The sequence below is a fragment of the Anas platyrhynchos genome, chromosome 1 (assembly GCF_047663525.1).
Source record: "Anas platyrhynchos isolate ZD024472 breed Pekin duck chromosome 1, IASCAAS_PekinDuck_T2T, whole genome shotgun sequence".
In the NCBI taxonomy this organism is placed as follows: Eukaryota; Metazoa; Chordata; class Aves; order Anseriformes; family Anatidae; genus Anas; species Anas platyrhynchos.
Genome location: NC_092587.1, coordinates 206,238,339 through 206,253,002, shown reverse-complemented (window position 1 = coordinate 206,253,002; position 14,664 = coordinate 206,238,339). Strand labels below are relative to the sequence as shown.

Genomic DNA, 14,664 nt, shown 5'->3' with positions numbered 1-14,664 from the left:
CCACCAGCCGCGTGTGATAACCTCCCGGAGCATCCATCCGAGGCAGCGCCACGCAGCTGGTACCTCTCCAGCAGGCGATGGAGCATCCTTTATCCGAGCTCCCATCAGGATATGATTTCTCACCCCTGGTCCAAGCCGTATCGATCTGCTCCCGAGGGCTTTTTATCAGCTGTCTGCAGAAATTTCATGCCCACGTGTTTTTTATTATTTTTTTTTTCCCCACTCTCTGCCCTGCTCTGATCTATGGAGTCCTGTGCTCGGGTGGAAGACATCAGAAAGGTGAAAAAGCAGGAGAAGAAACATCTTCCCCTGCTGTGCCTACACTTTGGGTCCACTTGTGGCATCCTCCTGCTTTGCTGCTCCCCAAAACACATCCGTGCAGCCCTGTTTGCAGAGGCACACACAAAACCCTGCTCTGCTTTGGACAGTTTGCTCCAAAAGTTGGTGAAGGGCTGAAAGGGAAACCGCTGGCACTGAGCTGGTTGTGGAAGCCCTCCTGTTTCCCATCCTCCTGGCTTTATTGGGTGTGATTTAGTTGTTTCACAACGTGCTCTAATTTTTCCTGTTTCCCATTTTTTTCTGTTCTTCCATTTTTCTTGCTTTTGGTTCCCTGGCTCTGAAACACCTCGTCCTGGCTCCCCTTAGCGCTCCTGACCCAGCCGTGCTGGGATGTGGGGTGTGCTGCCTCTTCTGCATCATCCAGGGATCTCTTGGGTCCTGCTTGGGCCAAAACCGGAGCCCAAATTCCCTGCTTTGGTCCCAGTGCTGCACCAGGGTCTGCACTGTGCAATTTGGCAGCCCGTCCTGGTTGCATCCTGCACCTGCTGCATGTGCCACATCCTGAGCCATCCCCAAATTCTTGTTTTCCTTCAAATCAAATTCTTGCTTTCCTGAGCCATTAACTCGCTAAATGTAGACTTGAGGGGTGGCTGGGGAGCCTCGGGACCCACCTCGGGACCTGTCGTTAACCTCCGGGCTTAATTTTGCCAATTTTGAGAATGAAATCATAGAATTTTAAGCAGCACCGGTGCCAATACTGACCCCAGAGGAACGCCACTCGTTGCCGATCTCCACCTGGACATTGAGCTGCTGACCACAACTCTTCAAGAACAACCATCAGCTTATGTAGACGTGGTGTTAGAGTGCTGCAGAGCAGGGGATTTCTGGCTTGAATCGTGATTCGGACACTGCAGCCCTACCTGTGATGGTGCTTGGCTCCTGACCAGCCATGAACGACCCACAGAGGAGAAGAATTTGAGCTGAAAATCTGTGTCCTGGAGGCAGCCAAGCTGAGATGTGGTCTCAAGCTGTTGCAGAGGGTGTTCTGGTGTGAGGAGCCCTCTCGGACCCTTTGGGTACATCCAGGCACTCGAATTCAGGCTGAGATTTTTTCTCTTGGGCAATGCTCCCAGCACTTATGGAACCATGGAATCAAATTTGGAAAGACCTCCAAGGTCACCAAGCCCAACCACCAAGCTGACCCGTGGAGTCCCATCACCAAATTGTGTCCCTCAGGGCCACATCCTCGTATCTCTGAAATGCCCCTGGGGTTGGGGACACCACCACCACCACCCCCCTGCTCCTGTGCTCCACCACCCTCTCCACGAAGAAATTCTCCCAAATGCTCAGTCCAAACCTCTTTTTGCACCACCTGAGACCAGAGGAGCTCTGCTGCCTGAGTTTGCCCAAAATATTTTTTTTTTTCCCCTTTCCCAGACTGGTTTGCCCCAAATTTTATTTATTTATTTATTTTTTCCCTTCCCTGGCTGGTTCTAGCACTCAGTTGCTGCACCAGGCTGGGGCTGCCCTCGCCACCAACCCTGCCTCGCTCCAACCCTTGCTCCTTGTCCCATCGTTGCCCCGTGATATCACCAGTTCTCCCCACCCACGGTGTTTCCTCCTGGGTATTTATAAGCAGCTCCTCTCAGCCTTGTCTTTTGCTGGCTAAGGACATTTCTCACTTCTCCTAAGCTCCACTCTCACTTCCCTGTTCTTCTTCTAGCAGCATTTCCCTGCGCCTACCCCCTGGTGAATCCCTTTGGCACCACTCTTACTGCAATCTCCCCCAAAATCTGGGTTTGTTTTGGTGGCTAACCCATGAAGAATGGGACCACGTGGAAATAAAAAGGAGTTTTTCTTGAACATGCTAAGTCAGGGGGTAGGAAGCAAGTGAGCTGGTGTGCAGGTGCTCCTCGTGCATTGAGCTTCAAATCCACATCCAACGATGGACAATTTGGGGTCACTTTTAGGAATTATAGACAATAAAAAAGGCAACATCTGGATTGCTCGTGGAGGACTGCTCCAGGGAACCTCTGCTCGTGCTCATGAGGTGTGAGGTTTTGCAGCATCTCCAGCTTTTTTCTTCTGCAGCAGCTTCCCCTTTGCAAAGCCGAGTTTTCTCATCGGAACACGTCTGCATCTGGCAGATCCAGAGCCCCTCTGGATGCCGGCTTTTTTTTTTTTTTCGTTTTCACGCATTTCCTCCAGATGCTGCTCGCAAATAGAAATACTCAGCTCTTCAGAAGTAAACGCTCAGCAAAACTTCATCCTTTTTCTCAGTCTTTCCTCCTGCCCAAGCCTCAGCGAAGCACGGGGGAAATAACAAACAGAAATATAGAAATGGCTTAAAAAGCCCAAATTTGGAAAACTCTGGCTTGGGATCACCTTCCTCCAGCCTGCTGTTGTGTTGGCAGGTTCGGGCGCTGTGTTTGCAGGAGGAAAGGCAGCTCCCGGGTGGGAAAGGCTTTTCACACCTCCCTCCTTGTCTTTCCTCCTACCCTGGGGTCTCCAGCTGCTTGGCCCCCCCGTCTGTTTGTCTCCCTGCAAGGGATTGCAAAGCACCTTTGGTGTCTGGCACGATCCAGAGGAGAGCATCGATTATCCAACATGCTGCCTAAAAATTTCCAGGGTACAAGTTAACCATGCAAAGCCTGGTGTGGTGATTGCGTTGAGTGTCCTTGAGCTGAACTGCCCTCACCCCAGTAAAACTGCCAGCACAAACAAATGCAGAGTTCACGTGGCTGGCGGTTGCAAGAAGCAAGGGCAGGAGCTGCGGCGAGGCTCGGCGAGGCTTTGGTTTTTGCACCGAGCAGATCTCGGGAAGCAGCAGGAGCGTGGTGGCAGCAGGGGAGCTGCAGGGTCCTGACCCAGAGCCTCCAGATCCCTTGAAAATGAACCCCTGCGAGGGATGGTTCTGACTGCACGTGGCCTCGTTGCTGATGTGATTTGCTGAGATTGGAGATCTGATTTGCTGAGATTGGAGACCTGGGGACCCCCTGTGCACATCAGAAGGGGCTGGGGCTCAAGAGCCCGCCTGGTCCCTCAGCACCCCTGGTCCCATCTCAGCTTTCAGCATGGATTTTCTGTTTGTTCTTCTAAATCCTGCGCTTCTTAGCAACACATTTCCTTTTCCTTTGCTTCTCGGGTGCTCCCTGCCATGTGTCATCCCTGACACATCCCATTACAAAGAATCCCTGGGCCGGGCTGATCTCATTTTCACTTTCTTTTAGCTCGGTGGTGCAAGATGGATGCAGCTTTGGGGCGCAGCCACGCATCTGTTTCCTCCCTCGCTCTTGTTCCAAGGAGGGGATGATGTGTACACAACGCCTTTTCCTTCTGCTCTGTTGTAAAGCATCTTCCCACCCACATTTTCTAAACTATCTCCTCTCCGACATGGGCACACTCACAAGCACGCTGACTCCGTTCCTGTTTTACCGCTGCTGAATGTAAATCGTGTAGAAATTCAGCAGGAAGAAGACAAATAACGGGATATTTGCTGGCATTTGGTCTCCCCGCTGGGCTTTAATTTGCTGTGTTACATTTGCCATTATTTATTGAAGCTCTGTGCTTGCTGTCCCTCGTTCAGCTAACAAGAGCTGTGCTGCTATGAATAAAGGCATGGGGATGGGGTTATGTCCTCGGGAGCAGGACGTGACCGGGGTGTCACAGACCTTGTCCCCTGCTATCACAGCCGTTGTGCAATTCCTAGAGAAATCGGTCGTGTTTGGGATGTTTGGGGGTACTTCTGCTGCCCTGGTGTCAAAAAAAAGGATAGTTTGGGGATAGAGGGAACATCTTAAGCTCTGTTTCAGAGGTCTACGAGATAATCTAAGGAAGCTTGGTACAGATGGAGCTTATTCCCCAAATCACAGCCCCTGCTCTAACCCAGGAGCCCAGTGCTTGAGGTTGGAGGCTCCTCTGGCTCCATCTGGTCCAACGCCCTTCTCGAGAAGGGACACCCAGAGCCACGCTGGCTTTTGAAGATCTCCATCAGGGAGACTCCAGCAGATCTCTGGGCAGGCTCCACAACCCCTCTGCAGGTTTCTGGGGCTGCTGATGAGGTGTTGGGCAAGCAAGGCTGTAATGAATGGCAATTTTGTGGGTTCTGAGCACAAACCCTTCACCCAAAGCTGGACGAGTATCAGCCGATGGATCTGCCCATCAGACCTGCTCACACTTGCACCTCGCTGGGCTCCTGAGCCCTGCTGCTGAGCACGGAAAGTCCCCGCATGCTTTATGGAAGGAGCAAATTGCTTGCGAGTCTACTTGCAGGCGTATGAGGAAGCAATTTTCTGCTTCGTCAGGGCACAGCGCTGGCTGGAAGGTCTTCGTGCACCCGGGGTCCTTGCAGTGGTTTAATCTCCCTGGAAAATGAGTTGCACACTCTTGTGATTTGGGGAAAAAAAGGGGAAATGTGCCACTGAGAGCTCCAACGGAGCAATAAATATCTCGCTGGGCTGAGACAGCAGCTCTACAGTGTGCTGGGGGTGCAAACGTGTGCAGGGGCTGCAGGAACAGGCACAGCTCCTTCGGACAGCCTCCAGACAGCATCCCCAGCTCGCCAACAGCGTTACGTGACACTCCTTAAGCTCGCCACATAAACACGGCTTGTTGTGCAAGCACAGCCCGATTGCTCCGGGATAACTAACTGGGAGAGGTGGGATGGCTGTTTTTGTAAATGGTGTTGCTGTTCTGCATGCACAGCATCTGCCAGAGCCTCCTCCAGCAGACCCGGGGCTGTTTCCTTCATTGCAAGGCTGCGGACACGGCACGGGTGCTTGCAAAAAAGGCCTTGCAAAATGCTTTTCTGGGAAGGCTCTTACTCACTCCCCAAAGCCATCCCTGCTCCCATCACCACCAAAACCAAGCACAGAGGCTGCAGGCAAGCTGGGGACCCAAAGCACTGTGCGGAGGCAGCTGGTATCGGTTCCCTGGCTTGTTCTTGGGGAAACTGAGGCTTGCAGATTGGAGCAGCTCGCTGGGAGCTGGTCCCCGTCCTGTGTCACGGCTGCTCTGGGACAGCCTTTGAGTCAGCCCCTGCAAAATCACGGGGTGGCACTCTGGGATTTGCTTTTTCTCACCATTTCCCATCGTGTTGCCCACGCATGCTCCCATGCAGAACCCCATGGTTATATGAGTAGGGCTACCTGGAGCAGGGCAGAAATAACAATTCCTGGCTGTGCATCCTCTTCCCGACCCCTGGAGCATGCTTGGAACCCGCTGGGTTTTGCCCTTTCTGCTTTCCCCTCTCCTCGCTCTGACGTGGGTTTGTCTTCTGCTGTTTGCTGTCCCTCCCCTGCCACCCCCACCTGCAGGATCACAGCACGCTGCTATCAGCAGTTTGGCTTTCGGTTGTCTTATCTGCTTTCGTCTTTGGACTGGTTGTTGCCCTTTGGAGATAAAAGTTTTTTTTTTCTGTTTCACTTTATTCTTAGAGAGTCGTTATTGGCAAACAGTTTCTAAATGAAATTGCTTTTTCTCATTTTGAATGGCTTGTAAACTTTGCAGCATTTCAGACCTCCTTCCCCTTGGGGGTCTCAGTGGCTCACCGTGTTTAATAGGCACACGCTGCAAGGGAATAGGGAAATGCTAGCAGGACACCTTGCTGAAGGTGAGATGAAGGTGTGCACGGTGGGATGGAGTCAGACCTGGCTGTGCATCTGCCAAAATACTTCTACAGACCACAGGATCCCCTCTTTGCAGGTAGATCGGAGTGGATCTTTGGTGATGTGGACTTGCAAAAGCATGGAGGTAGCCAGGGAATTCGTGCCCATTGCTGGAAATCTGGGCTCATCTTTGCCACCCTGGCACCCCGTTTCATCCTGCCGTGTCGCCCTTGAGCTTTCGGGAGGTTCCAGCAGCAAATTCAGAGGCTCTAAATAATTCATCACCGTGCTGCTCCGTCAGACAGGCAATATCGGACGCCGTGGTCCGGAGACAGGCGGGTGCTTTTGCTCCTGCACTGCTTAACTCCCCAGGGGTTCGGGGGAGCTTTTCACGGATGCTTTAATTTATGATCAGATTTACTTTATTGATCCCATCCTGTATTTCGCTGTAGCAATATCTCGTCTCTTGAGAGGGGGCTGAGGGCAGAGATTGCTTTTTGCAGAGGATGCCAAGGAGCTTGTAAGTCAGTGGCATGCAGGTCCCGCTCTTGGATTTACCTCTCCTGTGCAGTGCATTTGAGGGCTGTATAAGCACTACAATTAAGACAGCTTCTCCTTGCTCGAATTTACATCGACCAGTACATTTGTTAATTTGTTTGAGGTTACGATGCCTGCTCCTTTGCTTCTCATGTCGGGGAAAATAGAATTACACAAAAATAATAATAATGTAAAGCCTTTCACCCCATTTGCTGCAGAGCTTGCAGATGCCACTCTCGCTGAGATGGAAACATCTATTAGGGTGTACTGAACAACAAGGCCAAGCCTAATGGGTTTAACATGCCTGCAAACAATGCAGCTTCCTGAGCAGGAAGTCTGGGTACTAAAAAACCCCCGCAAAGACATCAGCCTCCGGCACATCACTCACTCCAGTGAGTGGGGAGGGTCTAGGAACTGGTCCGAAGGGAGGGAGGTCAGCGGCGTAGGGAGAGGGAGATGGATTCCCATGGATTTGTGTTGCTTCGAGCAGTTAGATTTGGGTGGTTGTGCAGCCAGAAAGCGAGTGTGGGAAGGATGCTCCCAGCTGTGATGCAAAAACACTGGGTGAAAATGAGATTGAGGAGAGGAAAGGTTTAATCCAGCTGAGAGCCACCAAATGGAGGACGGAGCTGCCTGTGCCTCCTGCCTCTAAGCCCATAGGGGGGCCCCCAAAACCACCCTTTTAGGCAGAAAAACGACTGTCTGTAGCTTGCTGTTGGGAAGGCAGTTCTGCAAAGCGTTGACTCCAAAGCCCTTTGGGCTCTCGCACACCCCTCGGTGCACCTCACCTGCTGCAGGCAGAGGGAGATGAAACCAGTTTGAGGCCAGGAGGACGCTTGGCAGTACATCAGTGCTGTGCTGCAACCGGTGAGCCTGGTCTTGCCTTGCTGTGACAGTCGTGTCCAGGCAGGTCCCTCACGCTTGGCCAAGCTCTGCTCCGGCACCATTCAGGAGCTGAGACAAGGCTCACCCATATTCTTCCTTTCCTTTCCTTTCCTTTCCTTTCCTTTCCTTTCCTTTCCTTTCCTTTCCTTTCCTTTCCTTTCCTTTCCTTTCCTTTCCTTTCCTTTCCTTTCCTTTCCTTTCCTTTCCTTTCCTTTCCTTTCCTTTCCTTTCCTTTCCTTTCCTTTCCTTTCCTTTCCTTTCCTTTCCTTTCCTTTCCTTTCCTTTCCTTTCCTTTCCTTTCCTTTCCTTTCCTTTCCTTTCCTTTCCTTTCCTTTCCTTTCCTTTCCTTTCCTTTCCTTTCCTTTCCTTTCCTTTCCTTTCCTTTCCTTTCCTTTCCTTTCCTTTCCTTTCCTTTCCTTTCCTTTCCTTTCCTTTCCTTTCCTTTCCTTTCCTTTCCTTTCCTTTCCTTTCCTTTCCTTTCCTTTCCTTTCCTTTCCTTTCCTTTCCTTTCCTTTCCTTTCCTTTCCTTTCCTTTCCTTTCCCTTCCCTTCCCTTCCCTTCCCTTCCCTTCCCTTCCCTTCCCTTCCCTTCCCTTCCCTTCCCTTCCCTTCCCTTCCCTTCCCTTCCCTTCCCTTCCCTTCCCTTCCCTTCCCTTCCCTTCCCTTCCCTTCCCTTCCCTTTCCCTTCCCTTCCCTTCCCTTCCCTTCCCTTTCCTTTCCTCTCCTCTCCTCTCCTCTCCTCTCCAGGGGAGGTCTGGAGATTCAGTTACTAATTGGGATCGTTGATCAGGGTGTGTGGTGATGCCAGAAGAAAATTGAGGATATCCTGCAGAGGACAAATAACGCACAGAAAAGATTCCACAACCATAGGGTTGTAAAGTAGGTGTACTTGATTGGGGTGCACTGGGAATAGCTTCCCTCAAAAAGTGCGTACCTGCCTGGTCATCTCTCACAATTTTATGAATACTGTTATATATGACATGAGCTCTAGCTCATTAATTTCCCCGAAAAGGCGGACCTCTTCCAAGTACTCATTTCCATACTCCCTGCCCTTCGTTCCTCCCGGCTCCACCTCCCCGATGTAGCCTGGTGGTCGTGGACAAGGGTTTTTCAGGATGAAGGCAATGAGGAAGAGGAGGTTAAACGTTTTACCTTTCTGGACTTCGACCTTCTGTTGGACAGTATTTAGGCCTTTTTTTTGCTTATCTTTGCCTTGTTTCCTGCCAACAAGTTGTTCGTTCTTCCCTAACGAGTTGTTCGTTCTTCCCTCATCCGTTGGCCTTGAGCGATTTCTTTTTACATCTGCTTCTCCCAGGGTTCTCATCTACACCCCTATAATTGGGATATTTTTAGGTTCTCATCCACATCCCCGATAATTAGGATATTTTACCATATATGTAGCTAAATAGTAATTTGGATAAGTTTTAGCATCTTCCCCATCTCACAAATATCTTAAGTGTGGAAGACAGAGGGATTTGGCCACCCTCTTTTCAGTGGTTTGTGGGGACAGGACAAGGGGCAATGGCCACAAAACGGAGCCCAGGCAGTCCCGCACTTCTCCCCCACTTTTGTGTCACTTGTAAACGTGCTGAGGGCTCCCTCTGCCCCTTCACCCAGGTCACTGATAATGATGTTAATCAGTACTGGCCTGGATAATGGTTAAACAGCGCAAACCCCAGTTGCCCTCTGGTACCACTGGGATTCACGAGTACCAGGATCCTGGCCCAGCTCTCGTTGCTCAAGCTGTTTGTGCTTTGTTGCTTTGAAGTGCAACAATTGATAATTCTGAACCTCCAGCACGCCCGTGGGATTCGCCTGCTTGTGTTTTGCACGCCGCTCCGCTGCTTTGCAGAAGTGAAGCGCGGAAAGAAACGAAAAACAGGAATAATTAATAACTGCTTCCCATGACCCGTGTGCCTGTTCCGTGGGTGTTTGCAAAGCACGACAGGATTTTGCTGTGCTGAGCAAGGCGGATTCGGCCGGAGCACTTAGCATTGTGCTGCGTGATTTATTTTGGCAGGCCGATAAAGCAGCCCTGACGGAATGACGAGCACCGCTACAAAGAGCAGCTACCCGGATCGGCCCAGGAAAGCACTCTGCAGGAACCCATTTCTCAGTATCAAGGTAAATACCTCCTGCTTTCTGTAATCCCCTTTGTGTTGCTGGCTGGGAAAAAAAAAGGAGGTTAGGTTCCTGCAGAAGGCATTGAGAGGATTTCCGCTTATCAAATGCTTGTGAAAAGCACTGGGGGTGCTCCCTGCAGTGCACGTGCTGTTGGAGGAGCAGCCCTCTCTGCCCTAAAGCTCGTGGTGGGATGCACGTTTAGCTTTGAGGTCCTGCAGTGTTTTTGTCCCAGCACTGGAACTCCCCGTGCCCACAGCAGGCCTCCAGGAGAAACAATTCCCACAGCTACGAGCCTGTCTTAATGAAAATAACTTTTTTTTGGTGATATCCATTTGGTGATGCTTAAGCCCTGCTGCTGTCTGCATTTATTCCTAAGGAAGAGGTGTTTCCTCCACACCTTCACCAAGAGCAATGCTGGGGCACAAAGCAGGCAGCCAGCTGTGTAGCATTTCCTAAACCCTTTGGAGAAGCTCCAAAATTTAGGTGTCTGGTAGCAAGGTGTCCTCTACCCTGGAGCACCCAAAGGGCTGAGCCACTGGGAAGCCTGGTGGAAGGTGCCTTCCTCTCTCCTTCTCAAAGCTGGAAAGAGTGTGAGGTTGCAGAAGCCGAAATTTGGCAACGGGGCCCTGTCACCCATGGCTCTGTCAGCATCTTCTCGGCTCCTATTTGTGAAGGTGCTTGCAGCTGTTTGCACAAGGAGGAGCGGTGATCCTTGGCTCACGGAGGTGGTGGGGAATCCTCTACTTTGAGTGGTGCTCATGGCATCTTTAAAAAATCCCATGGTGTTATCATACCACTTGTGCAACTGGTTAGAGAAGATCCTGTTGGAGAAGACAGTGCAAAAACACTCTAAAGAGAAAAAAAAAAAAAAAAAAAAAACATAAATGTTTAGAGAAGACAAGCATCTGCAAAATGGAAGCAATAATCATCACAGACCACTGTGATGCAGGAAAAAGTGAGATCATATCTCTATCTCCTTTTCTGCAAAAAGGACATGTTGGAGGTTTTGTGCTCTTTTCTCATGTCAAAAGAGGCAGAGAACTAAAACCAAGAGAGCGGTTTGCCCAGCTGGATGGCAATTTCTGTGTTCGGTGGAGTGCATCATTGGGCTGGTGAAGATCAACTTCCAAGACGCTCTTGTTTAGACAGAGATGACAGGTACGGAGACTTTTTGCTAGGGGAATAGACAACTACAAAATGGGCACGTGAGACACAGAGGCCTGGGGGAGCTGAAGTTGGTGCAGCATGGCAGCAGATGGAAATCTCTGGCTGAATAATCGCACCTTATTCTGGCTGAATAATTGCACCTTACTAATTATTCTGGCTGAATAATTGCAATAGTGATGGTGTCATTGCCAATTTAAGGCTACACACAGCGTAGCTGGACGTCAGTTACCATTAGAGTCTCATCGGGCTGTAGAGCAAAAGGCAGCAGCCAGTGCTGAAGGCTTAAGATCTCTCTGTCTTTTTTGTGGGGAAGGTTTGTTTAGCTTTGTGGGTTTCTTTTTTTTTTTCTTTTCATAAATGTGGGTGAATTTAACCCTGCTCCTCCCTTGTGGAAGAGGCAAAATGAGCTCAGAGTGCAGTGGGTTACCAGAAATGCATGGGCTGGAGGCGCAGAGGAGGGGAGCGCTGCTTGCTCAGTGCCACGCAGCCCTGAGGTTTCTCTCCCAGCCTCTTCTGAGTCCCTGCAGTTTTATTTCTTACATGCCAGCAAGAACGTCTTCAAAAATAAAGTCCCATTGATTTTTTTTTTTCCCTGCGAAGGTATTTTAAAGTGGTTGGAAATGGCAAAGATTAAAGGCACCGAGGTGCAACGTCAGCACGGGTCTGTGAGCAGCGTCCACATCTATTTTGCTGAGTGAGATGTCTGTGAAGGCAGACGGACAGGAGGCTCTGGGATCATTGCAAATTAAAACCTGGCCAGCTCTCAAATTGGCGATGTTTGCTAAAATATTCCTGGAGGGTGCCTGGAGCCCACCCAGAGAAGGGCAGAAAGTGAGGGATTTGGGTGGAAATGGGTGGAGGAGACCACTTCTGCTCCTCGTGGACACCGTGAGGATGGTTTTCTGCTTGGAAAGATCATCAGGGAAACCCTGATAGGGGTCTGAACAGGTCTGAACAGCACCGCAGGAGGCTGCAGGGATGAACACAGATGCAATCACGGGACCAACCTCGACAAAGTCCCAGCCAGGCACTGCCCTGGCTGCAGCCTACAGCAAAGCCTCTTCCAATTTTATGCTCCGCACTGAGCTGCTGAAGGACTTCTTCTAACCCCCCTGGCAGAGCTGACCTGACCACGCATGTCACCAAGTACACAATTGTACTTAGCACAGGATGTTTTCCTCAGACCTCTCTCTGTTTTTTTTTGTTTTGTTTAGTTTTTTTTTTGGCTTTCAAGAAGTTAAGTCACCCTGTCCGGTTTCTAAATGAATAGATGACTTCCTTAGAACAGATAACTTCAAGACCAGGGCTTGAATGGTTCTTGCAGAAACACAAAACAATTGCACAATGTGCTTTATGCATTTGAAGTGGCTGAGGAATGCCTTTTCTAGATGTAATATAGATCCTGGGGCATGAAAACTAATTGCCACGTGTCAAAATGCAACTGAGAGGCATTAACTCAAACTGTCCTCCCGGGGAATGCTCCCTGGGCTGATGAGCTATGAGCCTTTAAAGCTATCTGACACTAATTCCTGCAGTCCGTCAGAACAGATAATGTCAGGTCTGCTGCCGCTTCCATCGAAGTCCAGCGTCTTGCCTGGGCTCCGAGCAGCGTTTTGCACCTAATGCCAAATGCTCAAGTCGGGGAAGAGCCACTCAGCTGAAAAGCTGCTTCCCTGCAGGGCAGCACACAATGGAGAGAAGCACATTGGGATCCTCTGAAAGGCTTCTTGGAAAGGCTGCTTGGATGTATTTGAAAGGCTACTCGGACAACTGGAAGGCTACTTGGATATTTGGAGGCTGGGGGTGCTGATGTGGTCCCTGCTCGGGGGTCTCACCCTGCCCAGGAGGTGTGTGTGTCCCCAGGCATCGTGCCCGTGGTGGTGCTGAGAAACCCCAGGGAAGGTGAGCAGCTCCTTGGGGATGGCATGGTCCCACAGCCACGTTTTTTCCCTCACCACACCTTCCTTGTGGCCATTCTGTGCAGTGGTGGAGCCCTGCACCCACTTACACGCCACTGGTTGTGATTAAACTGGAATGAGCTGATTCCTCCCCGTCCCATTTCCTCCTCTCTGCAAGGTCAGATTATCCCACTGGTCCCAAATCCAGGCATGGAGGGACCCAAGCCTCAAAGAAGTCCTCGAGAAAAATAACTAGATGGCACAGAAGGAGGGTGAGGAGCAAAGCTGAGAAAGCTGTAGGGTGTCATCTGGGTCCTCACTTGTCCAGCTCTGATGGGTTTTTGCACCAAAAAAACCATGAGACCCCAGAGGAGGGGGTGCATAGCCCACCAGCATCACCATGGCTCCGAGGAAGCAAACTGGGAACCAGACGCTGGCAATTACCAGCTCTGTTTATCATTCAAATGTTCCCCAGCCTAAAAGTGCCCCATGGACAGGGTGGGTGCCCACAACGGCTCCCTGAGGAGCAAGAAGGAGACTTGGCTTTGCAGAGCTTTATTTGCACGGCCTCCCACTTTGCTGCTGAAGAAAAGTAAATCCCCATGGTGGAGAAATGGGAAGCACAGAAATTCTTGCTGATTATGCAAAAAGCCAAGTTTTTCTGGAACTTTTTTTTTTTTTTTTTTTTTTTTTTCCCAGAACAATTTGACTTAAAATTGCTGCAAAAGTTGGAGAAATTGCAGACCACGGTCCTCACATTCCTCACATTCCTGCTTGATTTTTCCTTCTCAACCATTTCCACCTTGATTTTGACTTTCTGAATGTTTTGGGCAGCACCTAGAGCCATTGCAATCGGGTATCCAGGTTTCTGTAAACCTCTTTACTTCAGCACATGGGAACAGTACAGAAATGTTAGACGTGAGCACCTCTCATGTCCTTGTTAGCAATCACGTTAAAATAGGCAGGCGTTGAAGAAAAGAGGTTGAAATGTTTAATTAAAGACCAAAGGAGCCCTTCTGCTATCGATTCCTCCATCTCAGGAAGCTCTGCTGGGAAGCCCGCAGGGATTTCCTTCCCTTGGCTTCATCCTGCTGGCTCATACCGGGGGGGTCACCTTTGTAGCTCTTCGACGGCTCCTGCTCCCTCTGAGGGGCCTGAGGCTTGCTTTGGGCCCTCCACCAGCTCCCACTGGGTCCCTTAAGCTGCTGAAACCCCCTCAGGATGTTCCTACCCTTGCACAGAGCCAGAACCTGCAGTACTGCATTTCTCCTGCAGAAAACAGAAGGAGAAGCCTAGAAAAATGCACTGTGGATTGCAGTGAAGGAGCTCTGGGCACTCCAAATCTGGCTCTCTGTCCCTCGTGGAGGACATCCCCAAGCCTGAGCAGACCATGGGGACACACGTAGGGTTTGGTCTGTGGGCTGCAGAAATAGCAGGATACCTGAAAATTGGTGTTTTCCCAATGTTGGCAGCAGAGAATGGCCCCCAGCCTGTTTTATTTGCAAGTACAGACTTCGCCTTTGGGATGGGACCAAACTCAGGCTTGCAGCTGGATTGGAGGAGACACAAGGGCTCGGCATCACACCCCTCATTCCAGCCTGTGTTAGGCTGGTAACGAGCTCAGGAATCAGGGGCTGTTTTCTCAGAGGTGTGAAGGGATGGGCTAGGGCAAGATGTTTGTTTGCTGCGAGCTCGTAAACAGAAAGAATTGAATTTAATGCCATTGCCTTCCTCCTTAAGAGCACTGCTCTCTGCAGCTTCTTGCTGCTTCTGCTGGCAGTATGAAGGCTCAGCCTCTGCTGGCAGGGGAGGATTTAGTTGCAAGCAGGCTTTGTCTGCAGGGTTATCCCTGCTGAGATCTCCTGTGACAGGAGAAATGCATGTCAGCCTGCCTGTGCAGATGGCCCCTGGAAACTGGAGCTGCTGCAGGCATTGATGCTCAGGCTGTGGAGCAGAGCTGAGCTGATGCTCTGCAGCTGGTAGTGCTCGGGGAGATCTCTCCCTTACAAGGGTCACGCTGCAGTCTCTCCTTCCAGGCGTGAAGAGCATCTTTCCAGACCATACAATTTAGAGAGCCAGATGTCTTCATCGGATAGAGAAGTGTAAACAAGCGGCTGTTGCTGCAGGACGAAACGCAGCAGGGATGTGTCCCTCCAGCAGATCTGATGT

At 50.6% G+C, this 14,664-nt stretch overlaps 1 protein-coding gene across 1 annotated transcript in view; it reads left to right on the top strand.

Moving 5' to 3' along the window:
• Positions 1-14,664, top strand: part of SLCO2B1 (solute carrier organic anion transporter family member 2B1) — a 46,416-nt gene that overhangs the window by 1,843 nt on the left and 29,909 nt on the right. Inside the window, exon 2 of the mRNA XM_072032950.1 lies at positions 9,327-9,430. Coding sequence (XP_071889051.1) covers positions 9,350-9,430 — 81 coding nt within the window. The 5' untranslated portion in view covers positions 9,327-9,349. The remainder of the gene's footprint in view (positions 1-9,326; positions 9,431-14,664) is intronic.